Source organism: Mirounga leonina, unplaced genomic scaffold, assembly GCF_011800145.1.
Source record: "Mirounga leonina isolate KUSES-001 unplaced genomic scaffold, KU_Mleo_1.0 Mir_93, whole genome shotgun sequence".
NCBI classification, from domain to species: Eukaryota; Metazoa; Chordata; class Mammalia; order Carnivora; family Phocidae; genus Mirounga; species Mirounga leonina.
In genome coordinates, this window is record NW_023270854.1 from 54,249,471 (window position 1) to 54,264,530 (window position 15,060).

At 41.2% G+C, this 15,060-nt stretch overlaps 1 protein-coding gene across 14 annotated transcripts in view; it reads right to left on the bottom strand.

Moving 5' to 3' along the window:
* EPB41L3 (erythrocyte membrane protein band 4.1 like 3) overlaps positions 1-15,060 on the bottom strand; it is a 151,732-nt gene that overhangs the window by 11,653 nt on the left and 125,019 nt on the right. For 6 of the 14 annotated variants that reach the window (XM_034996014.1, XM_034996015.1, XM_034996019.1 and 3 more), the window contains 3 exons: positions 14,370-14,620; positions 5,308-5,361; positions 1,486-1,677 (listed from right to left, as the gene is read on the bottom strand). In XM_034996014.1, the coding sequence (XP_034851905.1) occupies positions 1,486-1,677; positions 5,308-5,361; positions 14,370-14,620 (497 nt within the window). Of the gene's footprint in view, positions 1-1,485; positions 1,678-2,402; positions 2,439-5,307; positions 5,362-10,288; positions 10,853-14,369; positions 14,621-15,060 lie in introns of all 14 variants that reach the window. The other 8 variants (XM_034996025.1, XM_034996016.1, XM_034996023.1 and 5 more) reach the window with 3 other exon arrangements.

Consider the following 15,060-nt stretch of genomic DNA (forward strand, 5'->3'; position numbering starts at 1 on the left):
CATCACCAAAGGCTGTCCTGGGAAATATCTGTGGACAGAGACATACCCGGAGGCCTTCACGGACCATACATCTATCCTTCCTGTTTGGTGGGCCCTGTATACGGGCTTGTCTATGTTCCAAAGTGTGCATTGCTTTGGGGCCTCCTTGCTACTTATCTTCTATTAACTCAGTATTTGAAAGTTGAAACCACTGGCAATAAAATTCCCATTTTATAGTAAACATACACGATAATCTTAGAATATAATCACTACTACTAGCTCATTATATATTACTCAAGTCATCTGAATGAAACAGATATGTAATGGTACAGGAATGCTTTGGCAACAGTACTTTTCATCTATTCTGCATAAAAGGGCCATTTTCAAAGTAATTCAAATGGATTCATACTTTGTCATGTTTCAGCTGGGATTGGAATTATCATGAATATAGTGATTTGTGATCACTTTTGATAAATAGCTTTCAAGGAAAGTTTAGAAAATGATCAAAATGAGTGTCATTATATTCTTCTTTTCACTGCAAGGACCTAAACATTGCATATAGACTACCACTTAAAGGGTTTTTCTCTCATAAAGGCCTAAGTTTTTATTTTTTTCTGTTCTATCTCAGCTTTCTGGACAAATATGTTATAACAACAGTCTTGATAAGAAAGAAGTTAATCAGTATAATGCTAGAAAGATGCAAGTTATTAAAAAACTACTTCTTTTGAAAGACAGATAAAGCAAGATGATGTCTATCTAATAGCTGACAGTCAGATGAGCACCACTGATATTTGTGGGTCCCACAGTGGGAGCCCCGAAGTAGGATCTGCTGAATCCTCACAGTCTGGCTGTCCATATAAAGAGAGCTTTCCAATATGGAACACTCTTACTTAAAAAGACATTCTGGCCTCTATGTTCTCTATTAAAAACCAAATAAAAACTGATTATAAATCAGTTAAAATAATCAGTCATGTATATTTTAAAAAATCAGTTAAAATCGAATCAAACACAAATTATACCAGCAAAAGCCTGGTGTAGTATTCCCAGAGTAAAACATGTCTTGAAATTCTGTCAACTTCAGATCAGTGTTGAGTCAAACATTAGACAATCTCCCTACGCCTCATCTTGCAACTGATGAGAAACACTCATGAGTTTTCAGGGCACTTTTTAATGCAGCAGAAAAAAGCATTTTTCAGAAAAAGTGTCAGTTCATTAAGACAGTATCGCAATTTCTCCCAGCTGTGAAATCTAGGTTCGCAGTTAGAACAAACCAATTTGCATGCACTAGAGTTTCCCTGGGCCTCCTTGTTCATTCCAAGCACCCTGGGATGTGACTACTCACTCCTCAGCCGCCACATCATTTTACTTTGCAGCTTTTCTTGAGAGCCCAGAGTAAGTCAGTTCTGTTTTTACACAGACCAGTGGTGAGACTGCTTACTCAGAAGCTTGCAAAGAAGCACTGCCAGTGAGCACAGGACAGTGACAACCCAAAGCCCGCATACCAACCTCTTCAGGGACGAGCGGCTCGATCATAGGCGCATCCTCCTGCCTGGCGGCTAGTCGCACCGGGGAGGTAGAAAGTCTCTTTTCCCATTCATTCGTGATAGCAGTGTCTGTGGAGGTTTCTAAAAAGGTTCTTTTCAGCTCACTAATATTGGTTTGATGTTTCATCAGGTCATCTTGAGTTTTATCTAGCTCCTATATTCAGAACATAAAGAATCCAACAGTCAACATTTTACATTTGCCTTCCTATCTGTGCTTTTTTTTTTTTTTTCTTAAGTAACGTCAATCTCATTAGTAGTCAAAATAAAAGAATTCTGATCAGGGCTCATAACACAACCACAAGCACTTTGGTGAAAATGTGACATTTCTAAGGAAAAGAGAAGAAAAAAAATCTAGTTCACGCAAGCATAAAAATCAAAAGAGTTTTGAAAGGCAAACTATAGAGAGTGTAATTCACATGTAACCAGAAAAAAATTAAAATAAATATACACAGGAAAAAGGATCTATATCTAGGAGAGAGGGAGGACCCAGAGTAGGCTGAGAAGGTATCCCCACTTATTCACAGGTGAGAGCACACAGTTCATGCAACATTGTATGAGCCCACAGGTATGCCACTAAAAGGGATGCTGACACACACAAACATGCACTGGTATATACCAATACCAACCTCTAACATAAGATTACTATGTTTGACATACACATTTTCACCCTTTATTCGCTTAATCAGACTATTCTGAAAAAAGTGGAGAAGAAAGGGAAAGGTAAGGGACACAGTAGTCATGGGCACAAATGCCATCCTCCACACTGCACCGACAACATGGGTAACTGCCTACAGAGCATGCTGGAAGACTGGAACACCGGAGACGCACAATGCTTATCACACGCTGGGTTTTGCTTTTGCTTTATTTTTAATTTTCTACCTGTGCCTTGAGCTCTGCATCTTCCTCCTGGTCCGACTGCCAGCATCAAGAAAGAGTGGGAAATAAAGTCTTACCATGTAATTGACTCTACGGCTGAAGAACTCTGGTCTATAGAAACTTGCTAAAAGGGGGCACTGGTTTGCTCTTGTATATGGATGCTATTTCTTTCCTATATGCAAGCCACCACACTCTCATGCACAAATTACGATGCTTATTAAGACAGGAGTAAAAGATTCCTTGCTCGGTGGGTCTTTGACACTTTAACCTGGGACTTCTGAGTGTGATGAGCACACACACATAAGTGGGAGGTGACAGCTAGGGGCTTGGAAGGCTGTCCTTAATGCACAGTAGAAATGGTTCAGGAAGTGTGGGGACCCACACTAAAACTAAAACTCACAAGAATGGTTAGGATTATCCAATAATGAGATCTCCCTTGGAATGTATGAATCTTCATAATCCTATGAGGTTATAGCTATTATTATCCCCAACTTGTAGTCCAGAGAACCGAGGCTCAAAGAATTTAACATAGAGGGTCCCACATTTAAGAATTTCCTGGAACCATGAATTTCTTGAACCCATATACTTAAAAATAAATGAACTTGGGAAGGGAGGAAGAGGATATGTTAAGAAAGTTAAAAAGAAAAAAAAAAAAGGAATCAACTACCATCAACATTACCAGTATTTCTTTAAAATGTCAATAGGACCATTGTTGAGTTTTTAAAAAATTCAACAGATTTATCTAAAAGCCACTTCATTATCCTGATTTTTCTTTTTCTTTTTTTTAAAGATTTTATTTATTTATTTCACAGAGAGAGACACAGCGAGAGAGGGAACACAAGCAGGGGGAGCGGGGAGAGGGAGAAGCAGGCCTCCCGCCGAGCTGGGAGCCCGATGCGGGGCTCGATCCCAGCACCATGGGATCATGACCTGAGCCGAAGGCAGATGCTTAATGACTGAACCACCCAGGCGCCCCTATCCTGATTTTTCTAATTGCAAGGATCTGTTTAGTCCTTGGACTGGTGTCCAGGTACCAGGAACGAGGTAAGTAAGCCCAGCCACATGTGCAGGCAGTAGTAAAGCTGTGTGTCTCGCTGGTGGTACTCAGACCCGGGTCCACAGGAGGCCCACAGTGTAATTACAGGTAAGAGAGGAAGACACCTGAGCAGGTGGCCTGTAACACATCAGTCTATCTTGGTCTCAGCCTCCTCATCTGCCCATGGGGCAAGACTGCCTACCCAGCACGCCTGACCCAGCACTATTATTGTCCTGGCTCCCGAGAGGAGATAAGGGAAAGTGTTTAAAAAGTATGGGAGGGCACAGGTAAGTCTAACACAGTGCTGGCAACACACTAATTCTTAAGTGTGTGGGGCATTCACAGCTCTTTGTTTTATTTTTAAGCTTCACAATAACTTATGTTGCATGTATATGTTTGCATGCTTCAAATGTTATGTAACAACCTTTGGAACTGCTATAGAAATTTAGAGTATTATTAAAATATTTTTCATTTATGGCACACATTAAGATTCCAAGGAAGTTTACTGAATTAACATATAGCTACATGTAACTGATAATTCTTATAAAATCAAGATGTAATTTTGTTACAATTTGACACAGAAAATATTTAATTTGTAATAAATTTATACGTGATTGCTTAAAAGAATCTGAATAGTTGTTGTTTTACAATATTATTTTTTTAAATTTCTTTTTAAGTAGACTCTACGCACCCAATGTGGGGCTTGAACTCATGACCCCAAGATCAAGAGTCAGAGTGGCATGCTCTACTGACTGAGCCAGCCAGGTGCCCCTATTATAATAATAATAACAATATTATTATTATTATACTTTTCAATGCCAGTGCTGTTATTTTTAACTTTAAAAAATTATGATTTCCAAACTTTGAGATGAACTCTGGCATTTCCCAAGGATGAAAACTCCATTTTAAAAGGTTTTTCTGAAGATACTTTCAATTAAGTATTATACAGATACTATTTACATTTTTAGTTCTTCCTGAAGGTCCTACTAGAAAAGACTGTTCTAACTGGATGATGTAAAAAACAACTCCACAAAGTAAAAAATAAATTCTGTGAGCACTTCAGGAAAGGAACATCTTGGCTTCCATTACTACACTGTTTTTACAGAAATTTTAGTTATTTGTAGAGAAGCTTCGAAAAACAACATAAGCACACACGTTTATTTATCCTAAAGAATTCATAAAGGATAAATGATAGCATAGTATGAGCACCTTTTTTTTTTTTGGAATAGAGTACTAACAGTAATTTGCTAATTTTTTCTTCCTTAGAGAATCCATTTCTTTTGAGTGACCTAGGTTATATCCATCTTGTCTACAAAAATAAGAATTATTATTTTAATAATTATTATTTGACCATTTGGGATTTAAAAATATATTTGTAGCTAGTAAATAAGCTAATTAAATTAATTGTGACCCTCCTCCTCACTGATTATGGCTATCACACACAAACAGCCTCTCATTTGGGAAAGGGGAATATATATATATATATATATATATATATATATATATATATATAATTATTATTTTTTTAAGTATTATTGGTTTAGCCAAAGGTTCTCAAAATGTGATCCTAAAATGGCAGAGTCAACATCCCTGGGAACTTGTTAGAAAGGCAAATTCTGGAGTCCCAGCCTAGACCTTTTTCTTTTGCACAAGAAACACGAGAAGGGGACCCTGCCAGAGGATTCTGATGCAGGCCAGAGTTTGAGAACCACTGGCTTAGGCAATAGAATATGTTTACTTCCTCCTTTCAAAGTAAGAATTTCTCTCCGCTCTTTAAAAGCTAGTATGCAAAGGCCCTAAAGGCAGAGCCCCGTTCATGAAGCACTCGCCCTGGGCAGCCACCAGCCTCCTGCCCGCAGTGATGGTACCAACCTCAGTGGCCGTGGTCTCCCCGTCCGCCGCCGTGTCCGTGCGCTCACTGTCGGTCTATTGATCACAGAAGTGACCAGGGTCCGGGAGGAAGGCAGGAATAGAAAACAAACCCGTTCGGTCAAATAGGGCATGGCACAGGTCCAACAGCTCGCTCTCTTTCTCTGTGATCTGATTCATACTACCTTCCCACAAGAATGCAGGTTCAAGCAAAAGCCAAAGAAAGGCCAGAGCCAGGCTTCATCAGTAGAGCCATTCGGAAGAAGACCAGAGGCGCACAGCCTGCGGGAACCGCAGGGACTGCATTAGCCAAGCTGACCTGTCTGGTTTCATGTCTCAGGAAAACCAAATTGTCCTTCTCCCCCACACCCCGTTTAACTAAAACCCCAAGAAAGATCTCTTAAGAATGTTCAATGCAAATAAAATTGATGTTTGTATATGTTTGTTATTCTACTGATATGTCACATTTGAAAGGTAAATTAAAATGTAAATTTAAATAAAAAGCTACTCTGTCACTGGACTTTCAGCCCCTCATTTATATCACGTTGATAATTTACACCCATTTATGACCATCAGGCTGTCTGCATTACCTATTACTTATAAAAAGCACATGCCAGTGACTCACAGGCATATGTTTTATATGTGAAAAATGTAACTCAGTTTTCAAGTAGCAGTGTTACCTAGATTTTTTATAGACTAACTGTTATTTTTCCCCACCCTCCAAGATAAAGAAGTATATCAAAGTAGGTATTTAAACATCTCTTTCCAAAACAACCATTCAAATGAAGCAAATTATAATAGTAATAAAAAAATGAAGAGAGAAAGAGAGACATCTACTTGTAAACAAATAAAACAAAGCACAGCATTTGACAGAGCCTAAGTTTTTAAGGGAGAAATTATAAATTTCAGGACTGGGTTTTAAGAGGTTTCATAAAGGTTTATGGTTTAAAACAGAAACTATTTTCTTTGGAGTACAACAGAACCACAGCTATTGAAGATGGGACATTTAAATGCCGTAATATATTATTAACTGAATTTCCCTCCACAAATGTCAACTAATCACTAATAAAATTCCCTTGAGCAAAGATACGCGATTAATATTTTGAAAACAAAAATAAAAACTGGGAGCTGTAAGCCTGTGAACCTGCTTCTCCAAATTATCTTTGAATCCTAACAACAAGGAATTTCAAGGATGACTGGGACAGGGATGTGCATATCAACCTTACTCCGGCTAGGCGGATTTCTTGGCACCATCCCAAATTTCCATTTTATATATGCCTAAAAGAAAATACATTAAAATTCATGTTTGGCATGTGTGCCTGAGGTGGCCAGCTACCATGCCTAAGTAGAACATAATTTTCAGTAGTTTGGTAAAGAATGTGCGCTGACACATTTTCATGACCTGACCACCTTCGCAACACCCGGCGGGGGAGGGGTGGCTATTAATTTTCTGATGAGGGTGATCATTGCTATGGTGTTAACATGGCTTCCCCAACTGACAGCCTAGGGAATGGCCAATTTGACATAGGGGGAGAGAGACAGGTTATTGTTCAAGTGTATAATAACCCAAAGAAACCTTAGGCTTTCAAGAATAAATAGGAATCACTGGTGGTGCTTGGTGTGCTAACTCAATGGCTGGTGGTGCTTGGTGTGCTAACTCATTTTGTGAAACACTTCCAAGGTGCTTGAAAGTATTTCTTTTCTTACATAATCTCCCTTACGGCTTTAAATCTACTAAAGCATCTTGGCTTTAGATTACAGTACTGGTTAAGAGTGAGGGCTCTGATGTCAGACTGACATGAGCTCAAATCCTTGCTACTGAAATCTGTGAGACACTGGACATGTTTCATGTTTTAATCCCCATTTCCTTCCAGCAAAATGGAGAAAAAATAACAGCCCTGACTGTATCAGGTAATGGACACTAAGTGCTTTCTATAACGCCTGACGCATGCAGACCTAAAAGTGCATGTAATAACTGTCATATGTTGATGTTAATATATTAGTATCACATTATAATATTACAAAATTACTACTATCATTTTTTCTAGCTATATGAAAAAATAGCTTAGGCCTTAAATTCTTACTGGGCATGTAGTCAGTTATTCGACAAATATAGTGCATGATCAATAAATAATGAATGAAGAAAGGCTGAACAAAGTAGATTTTATAGCACAAGCAGCTTTTATATATTATTTATATAATATACTACGACTAATCAAAACTACAAAATGTATAACAGGTCACAAACTATCATATTATTCTACGTCTACACAACTTAAAATTTTAAAAATTGGTTGATCGATTAATTTTTTCCTCCAAATTTGAATCTTTTTTGTATTATGAAAAAATTCCTCACAAATTGACACATAAATACATTCTACGGTATGGTGAACTAAGTTCAGCTTACGTTTCTTGACAGATGATTTAATATTCTGTGCCCCTTCTTATGTGACCATTCTTGAAGGTACAAAAGAAAAAAACATGATTGGTCAACAGCTTTATAGTTTGAAATGATTCTGCCTTTCCACCCTGGGTTTCACTCTTGAGAAAGGCAGGATCTAATTAAATCACTTCAACACGTAAGAAATGTAAGCATCGATGACAAAATATTTGAAAAGAATTACATTCATAGTGATTTTGCAAAATGAACGTAACAGAGCTGAACCTTATGTTACACAAAGTCACCGTGTTTAGCTGCCAAAGTGCTTGAAGCCTAGAGAATAAAACAGGCCATGTCAACAAATGGCTTTTTTTTTTTTTTTTTTTTTTTTTTTTAATGAAATCACCTACATAGGAGTCCTCCAGCTCAGCCTGAACTAGAGAGCATAGCTCTTAACACTTGGGGTTAAGAGACGACATTGAACAGATGGCCATACGCGAAGTCTCGTGTTAGGAGAGCTGTCATGGGCGACCGGGGCTGGACAGGAGGGCAAAGACCGCAGACTGGCTCACGGTCTCAGAGGTTTGCAATAACAGGGAGACTTATTGGCTGGGAAGCTCCAGTCACGTGGTCACCGGCTTGCATTGGGTAACTGCTGTGATTTGTTTTGCTGATGTAATGCAGACATGCCCAAATTTAACATTAATTTTCATGCACTGATTACAACAAGATGTATACCCTGGATTAGGCACAAGATCTGTGTGGTTTGCTACAGAAAAGTTCAGTTACTTAGAATTCAGAAAAGCAGAAAATGGCAATCTTTTTGCTTTATGTTAGCTGGATGACTAACTCCATTGCTAAAGGAAAAATAGATGTCCAGGTTGGAAACCAGCTAATGTGACGGGTCTTTGTAGATAATCTTGTGGTCTTCATGTGGTACGTTCTAGTCCTACGTTATCTGATCATATTGCCACTGTGAGAAATGGTGATATTAAAGCCTAGGAATCATTCGCTTAAAATATTTTCCATGTATGGAAATAGTTTTATATTAGATAAATAAAGTCATATGGACTTTGGAGCTAAGTCATATGGCCCAAGGGCTCTTGCAAAGGGCTCTTATGCAATATCAAACTGAAAAGGGCAAATTTTTATTTAAAACATCTGAGGCCATTCCCATTTTTTTCCTTCTGCTGCTAAGAAATGGTCATAATATCACTAAATATAGATAAACACAATTCTATATACCCACAGGTGCAGCTCAAATTATGATTTCCGACTGAGCTGAAAACTGAATAGACTTTTCCCTTTTTTTTTTTCAGTGTTGCCTTGACTTTGTGACCTTTTTTTTTTTTTAAATGCTAGGAGTACTGGGCTTGTCTCCTGCCACAAAAAGCCTTGTTTTGTGAGAACAGAAGAGCTGGAGGGGCCTGGGGAGGGTGTGGGCAGAAGGGTGGGTGACAGCCAGGCCCTCTGTTGGCAGCTTCTGTTCTTTTTCCCTTGCGGTCTGTTTGAAGGGAACTGCTGGGCTGTTCACACATCTGGAGAGTGGTGTGAAAGGAGAGCAGTGAAGAGGAAAAGCTACCGGGCTACCATGTCAACTCACCCACTGGCTCAGATGAGGGACAGGAGATGGACAGGTGGCATGTCTTCTCAGACAGAGGCTGAAGGCCCCAATCCTTTCCCCACTGAGCACATGCCTGGCTGAGAGCCGCAGGGGCCTACCCAGCTCCCCTGACCTTTCCAGACTGTCCACACGTGCGTGGATTTTTTGGCTCATGCTGGAGTTGAAAGGATCACTGCCATCCAATATATGCGTTGGCACTATGAGGACTGATGAACTTTCAGCCCCTTTTGACAGCATGAAGACATCTTCAAGGAGTCTTTTCCCAACAGTGTTTGAAAATTGCAGTTATTTTTGGTCCTCTCTGAGGCCTTCCAACGACTGAGGTCACATGGGCCTTTTCATCTACTCAAGCGTTTTTTCTGACCCAACACAGCCTTAGGATCTGGCTCGCCTCTGTGAGTAGCAAAGGCAGTGTGGGGATATTTCGGAATCTCCAGGGAGGAGAGGCATCAGTATAGTTGGGGGAAAGCTACCCAGCTGATGACGACCCACCTCCTCCGGCTGTTCATTCCCACCTTGCTGTGAGGGTTGTTTATCCACTGGTATCACCGCTGTGTACGTACCATGATGCCAGAAGGTGTTTGGGGAACACCCCATCAATCCGACTCAAACTTATTTCTCGGTCTTACAGGCCCCTTCCTTTATGAACCAGTAACTGACCAGAACCTTTAACCTAGCCCTGATTTTTAACACAGCTAATGGGTTCTTTAAAATGGACTTCTGAGTCCTTCGTCATGGTAGAGTTCAGCGGGCGGCCGAATGCTTCTGAGCTGGGCGCAGCCTGCTCCATCCACATGGTGTTGTGCCTAACCCGGGGGCCGCGGGGGGGACTCCCCGACACACAGAAACCTCTCACATGTCGGCACAGACAATAAATGAGGCTCTGAAAGTAGGACCACTATGGCAGTAGGTGCCTAACACTGTTTCGGACCGAAGCCCCGACCACGACAGGGAAGTGTGCTCTATGCCGAGGTACACACCTCTTCCTCTGAACTGTCACTCGGGTCATTGTCTAGTGAGGCACTCAAGGAGGCCGCCTTGGGCTCCAGGTAGCAGAGGCACATAGCCAGAGGGAAGGAGAGAGTGAGGGCATATGGCACTGAGAAGGAGGCGGAGAGCAGAAAGAAAAAGATGAAGAGGAAACAGGGCACAAGGGAGGGTGAGCGAATCGGGAGGTAATGCTGCAGGCTCTGGGGGAGGAGGTTGGTTTCCGACAGGCTGGGGAAAGAGAGGTACCCATCGTCATCGAGAAGAGAAGGGAATGACTCCGGGAGCTGCAAGGAGAAGGAAAACAGGGTGGTCCCTTTGCCAGTTTGCTGTTTGTAGCTAAAAGCCACATCCTGGTCCCCTAAGGATGGCTTTGCTTTGTGGTCAGAGTCCACGGCGGGCTCTCCGCGCGCACGCATGGTGCCTCTGGCTGGCTCCAAGCCTGGGGCTTGGTGCTCATTCTCCTTACACCTCCTACGGAGCTCTGGGGGGGATGCAGGGGGACGATGGGCTGATGGGGGGGACAGGGGACATGAGTCAGTGCCAAGCCCAGGTGACTGATGTGGAAGAGACAGAGAGAGACAGAAAGCAGCAAACAGAGGTGCAAAAGGACAAAAAGAAAACTGCAATTAGTTAATTTTCTTATGGGTATCAATACAAAATTGTAAAACAAGAATTTTAGCACTAGGGTTGTTCATACTTCAAGTATTAAAGCTGCATGCCAACGCTACCATGAGCGGCTACCAGGTTCCCATTAGGAAATACAGGGCGGGCTTTTTTATAAAGTCAGAACAGAAGATATCACTGGGCAATCTCAAAGTCTACATGTTTCACGCCATCCAGAAAGTTTGTTTAGACCAATAACTCTAGAAAGTTGTAGGGTTTTGAGAGCAAATAGGACTCTCTGAGAACTTAAAATCAAGACTTTCAATAACGTCTCCTGATCTCCAGCTAACAGATCTGTTACTATAGTTTGGTTGGATTAAAAAAATAAAAATGAATCCAAATTTTGATTATTAAAAAAAAATTTTAGCATTATCTTTCCACACTTAGTCAATTATATCCAAAACAGGTGGGTTTCCAAATCAAGAAGTTTCTGGCCCCACTCCCATCTGATAAGCAGTGCCACTCAGGGAAGTCAACAATTAGCATTTTAGGAACTCACCCTCCCCAAAGAATTGAGGTTCCTTCGAAAACGTCTACTTTGGCTCCTTTCTCCATGATGTAAACGTAACTTAAACTCAAATAAGGGTTTCAACAAGCTAACTAGCAAAAACAATGTGCCTTCTTGTGATATGGCTCATAAGCATTTAGTTTGTATTATTTGTGGTCCATAAATAATAGAAAGGGACAATTTCCCAGCCTTCTGGTTTTTCTGAGCAAGTAATCGCCATATTTAACTCCCCTGGTTTGAATCCTTCACAGAATGATAAAGGCAGGCCTCGTCACAAAAGTGGTCCCTGTGAGTTCAGGCTTCTGGAGGGAAAGAGAGGCTCCTTCCATTCTCTGGGGCCCTGGCAGCCTCTCTGACCCCAGCCAGTTTGCTCTGCAGGGGGTGGAGGGATGCTGAGCACAAGGGGAAGCAGAGCAGCCAGCAAGCTCCAAACAGGCCCTGGCACAGCTCAGGAGGGCGGCCCCAGGACTTCAATTCAAGGTCACACAGAGCCTGAAGATAAGACTTCTGCTGCTCTCTGGGACTCTCTGCGTGTGTGAGTTCGTGTGTGTGTGTGTGTGTGTGTGCACGCGTGCAAGCACGTACACGTGTGTTTTGCCTAGGGACTTGCTAGCGTGGAAACTACCCACACCCTGCTTTGAAGACCCCAATCCCGACTTGGTAAATATAAAGACAGAGGGTTAGAACATGTACAGGTAAAGCTGTATCGTGGATATTCTAGAATTTAGAAGTGTCTCTTTTTAGGTCTTAGACAAATACGTCTCTTTTCAATACTCGCGTCTGACATTAAGTGTTGTGTTTTAAACATGACCCTACACACATCTCATTCAATGGAGAATAATATAAAAGTTACAAGCTGACTTCTGCATGCAGACTATTGTCCCCTGGTGGTGGACAGCTGCTCAGTCACCTGGGGTGATCATTAGCCTGGGAAACAGGCCTCTTCTCAAAGGAATCTAGGGGACCAGTCTTTTAACACCTATTTTCAGTGATACACTTTCATTTTGGCTAAAAAATGAGTACCCTCTTTGTTACGTTTTGAAGATGGAGAAGAATAAAATGAAGGTTTAATTTTCCATGCTGCTCATTCAAGTGGTTTTTAAAAGACAGCTGTGCACTGTGGAAAACAAAGACAGCCATCGACCTGCCTGAGCACTAGGTCTGGGCCACAGCCCTTCTGAGGGCATTTGGGTCAAAGTGTTGGCTTCTCAGAGATTCGGACAATGAGAGTCATAGTTTTTTATCTTTTTATTTTCCCATGCCATAAGTGGCAAAAGTGATATGGTTTAGTGCTGTATTTTATATAAATGGTGGGCTTTTCAAATTAAATAAGGAGAGACTGCCTGGGTGTATTTTTTGAGCAAACTAAAAGTCATTTCCTTTATTGTGCCAGTTTAATCACAGTTATGCATCCATGGGAATTGTCGGTTCGCATGGGTGATTTCAGGAAATCGTGGAAATCATTTGCTTTTCGGGCATACTACCTTTTCCTTATGTCCTATTTAAACGTTGCCTTGACTTCAGTGGAAAATAAGAGTGTAAAAACGAAATTTAGAACAAAGCACGTTTTCACAGCAAAAATGATCCAAATATCCTTGTTGTCATTTCCTACCCTGTTTTCATTTGTGTTTGGTAAATAAATGATCTTATCCTAAAAAAATGGTGGGTAGGGTTTTATGTGGAATATTCTGACGTAACTACAATATGTTGTGGGTCTACCCTTCACTGTGTAACTCTTATCAAAAGGAGCATTTTTGTTTAGAGTCCCTGTATGTGAGTCCCTACCACATAATCTATATTTAAGAAATAATATAGATAGAAGAACACTTTTGAGTCAAATCTAGGCAAGTTTTAGCATAATCTGTGAGTTATACAACATGTTTATTCTGTTATTTCTTTTTACTCTGTACATTCCAGGAGCCACTCTGTTTTTCCATTATCATCACACATAAACCTGTCAATATAGTTTTTTTTTTTTTTTAACTTTTAGGGAGATGCTCTGCTACTTATAATAAAACCCTGAACCAGAAGTAGGCTGTCTATGCCTTTTCTGACTTCCATTTTTCTGAAAAGTTGCTTTCTAAGTACCAGATTACCAAAAATAAACATACTGTAAAATAAATAAATAAATACTGGGATGCGATGAAGTTTAAAAATTTAATGAATAAAACACCTTGGAGAAATGGCTGCTAAATTCAGTTTCCATCTTCCTTTGCAATGTTCTGCTTTAATATCTCTTTTCAAAACATGTCTGCTCGCTACTTTGATGATTAGATGATAATCCTAAGTCTAAGAGAGGAAGTAGTGTATAAATACACAGGCTATGGTCACTCAGTTACTTGCAGTCAGAGGAATGGCAATGTGATCACTGTATATCTAGAAAAATATACAGTACTTGGGTAGGAGAATGGGGCCAGAAACAAAGAAAATAGTTTTAGTGATAGTTCTGAAATGTGAGCCCAAACAGAAAAGTGTCATGTGGCACTAAATGTATTTTTAAGATCTACAGACAGGACAGCTGTTGAAAGTCTTACATAGCACATCAGTTAAAATAAAAATTTTCAAGTTAAGAAGGAATCTTTCAGAAGAAAAATGTCAACAGAGGAAATCAGAATTTAAAAATTGATAATATGAATGTGACTAATGCTGAAATATGAACTACCCTAAGTCTTTTTTTTTTTTTAAGTAGGCTGCACGCCCTGAGTGGAGCCCAACGTGGGGTCCAAACTCATGACCCCGAGATCAAGACCTGAGCTGAGATCAAGCCAGCTGCTTAACTGACTGAGCCACCCGGGCGTCCCGAATTACCCTGAGCCTTAACACATTCCTGGTTTATAGCCTTGGAATTATTAGTTCTTCAAGGTCTCAGCAAGCGCTAGGAGGGAGCCTGGGAGATGTACCTTTCCCTCGTGCCGTGCTGCCGCGACCGGTGTGACTTCTTCCACCCTTTTTCGCCTGTCCTCTTCCTCGTCCCGCTCCTCCTCGGCCTTTTTCTCCGGAGTCACAGTGGTGATCAAGTTGGTCTGAGAGATGCCCTTTGTTGTGGCGTACTGGCCAGTACCAACCTCTGCAGCAGACACAGAATCCTTCATGTAGATTTCATGGTTTTCATTCACTGACGCTACAAGCAAATACAGTGGAAGAAAAACACCTGAAAGAGTTAAGGCAGAAGGCAGAAGAACACCCCCGGTTGTCCCATTAGGGAAAAAAGTACCCCTACCCACGTCTGTCTGAAAAGGCCAGTCAGCGCTACAGGAACCTGCATCTAAGCAGTAGCAGAGACTCATCTTTCTGGAGCTTCTAGGCCAGTGCTTTAAAACGATTTAAATGGCTTGGAGCTACCAAAATAGCTCTCGGGCTCCCCGGTGCGGACGAGTGGGAGGGCAGATGCGGTGGAAGGGTGGGAGACCGGGATGCTGCGAGCCTGTTAGCGCCAGAGTAACTGGCTGGACATCAGCACCAAGCACTGGGGGCAGGTCCTGCAACTAACAGCGGCATTTGCCGCAGACAACGGCTCTCACCCACTTGACTCTGAACGTATCTTTGGAAGGGCCATTCGTCAAGAAGCACCGAATTGGGCTTTTCAATTAC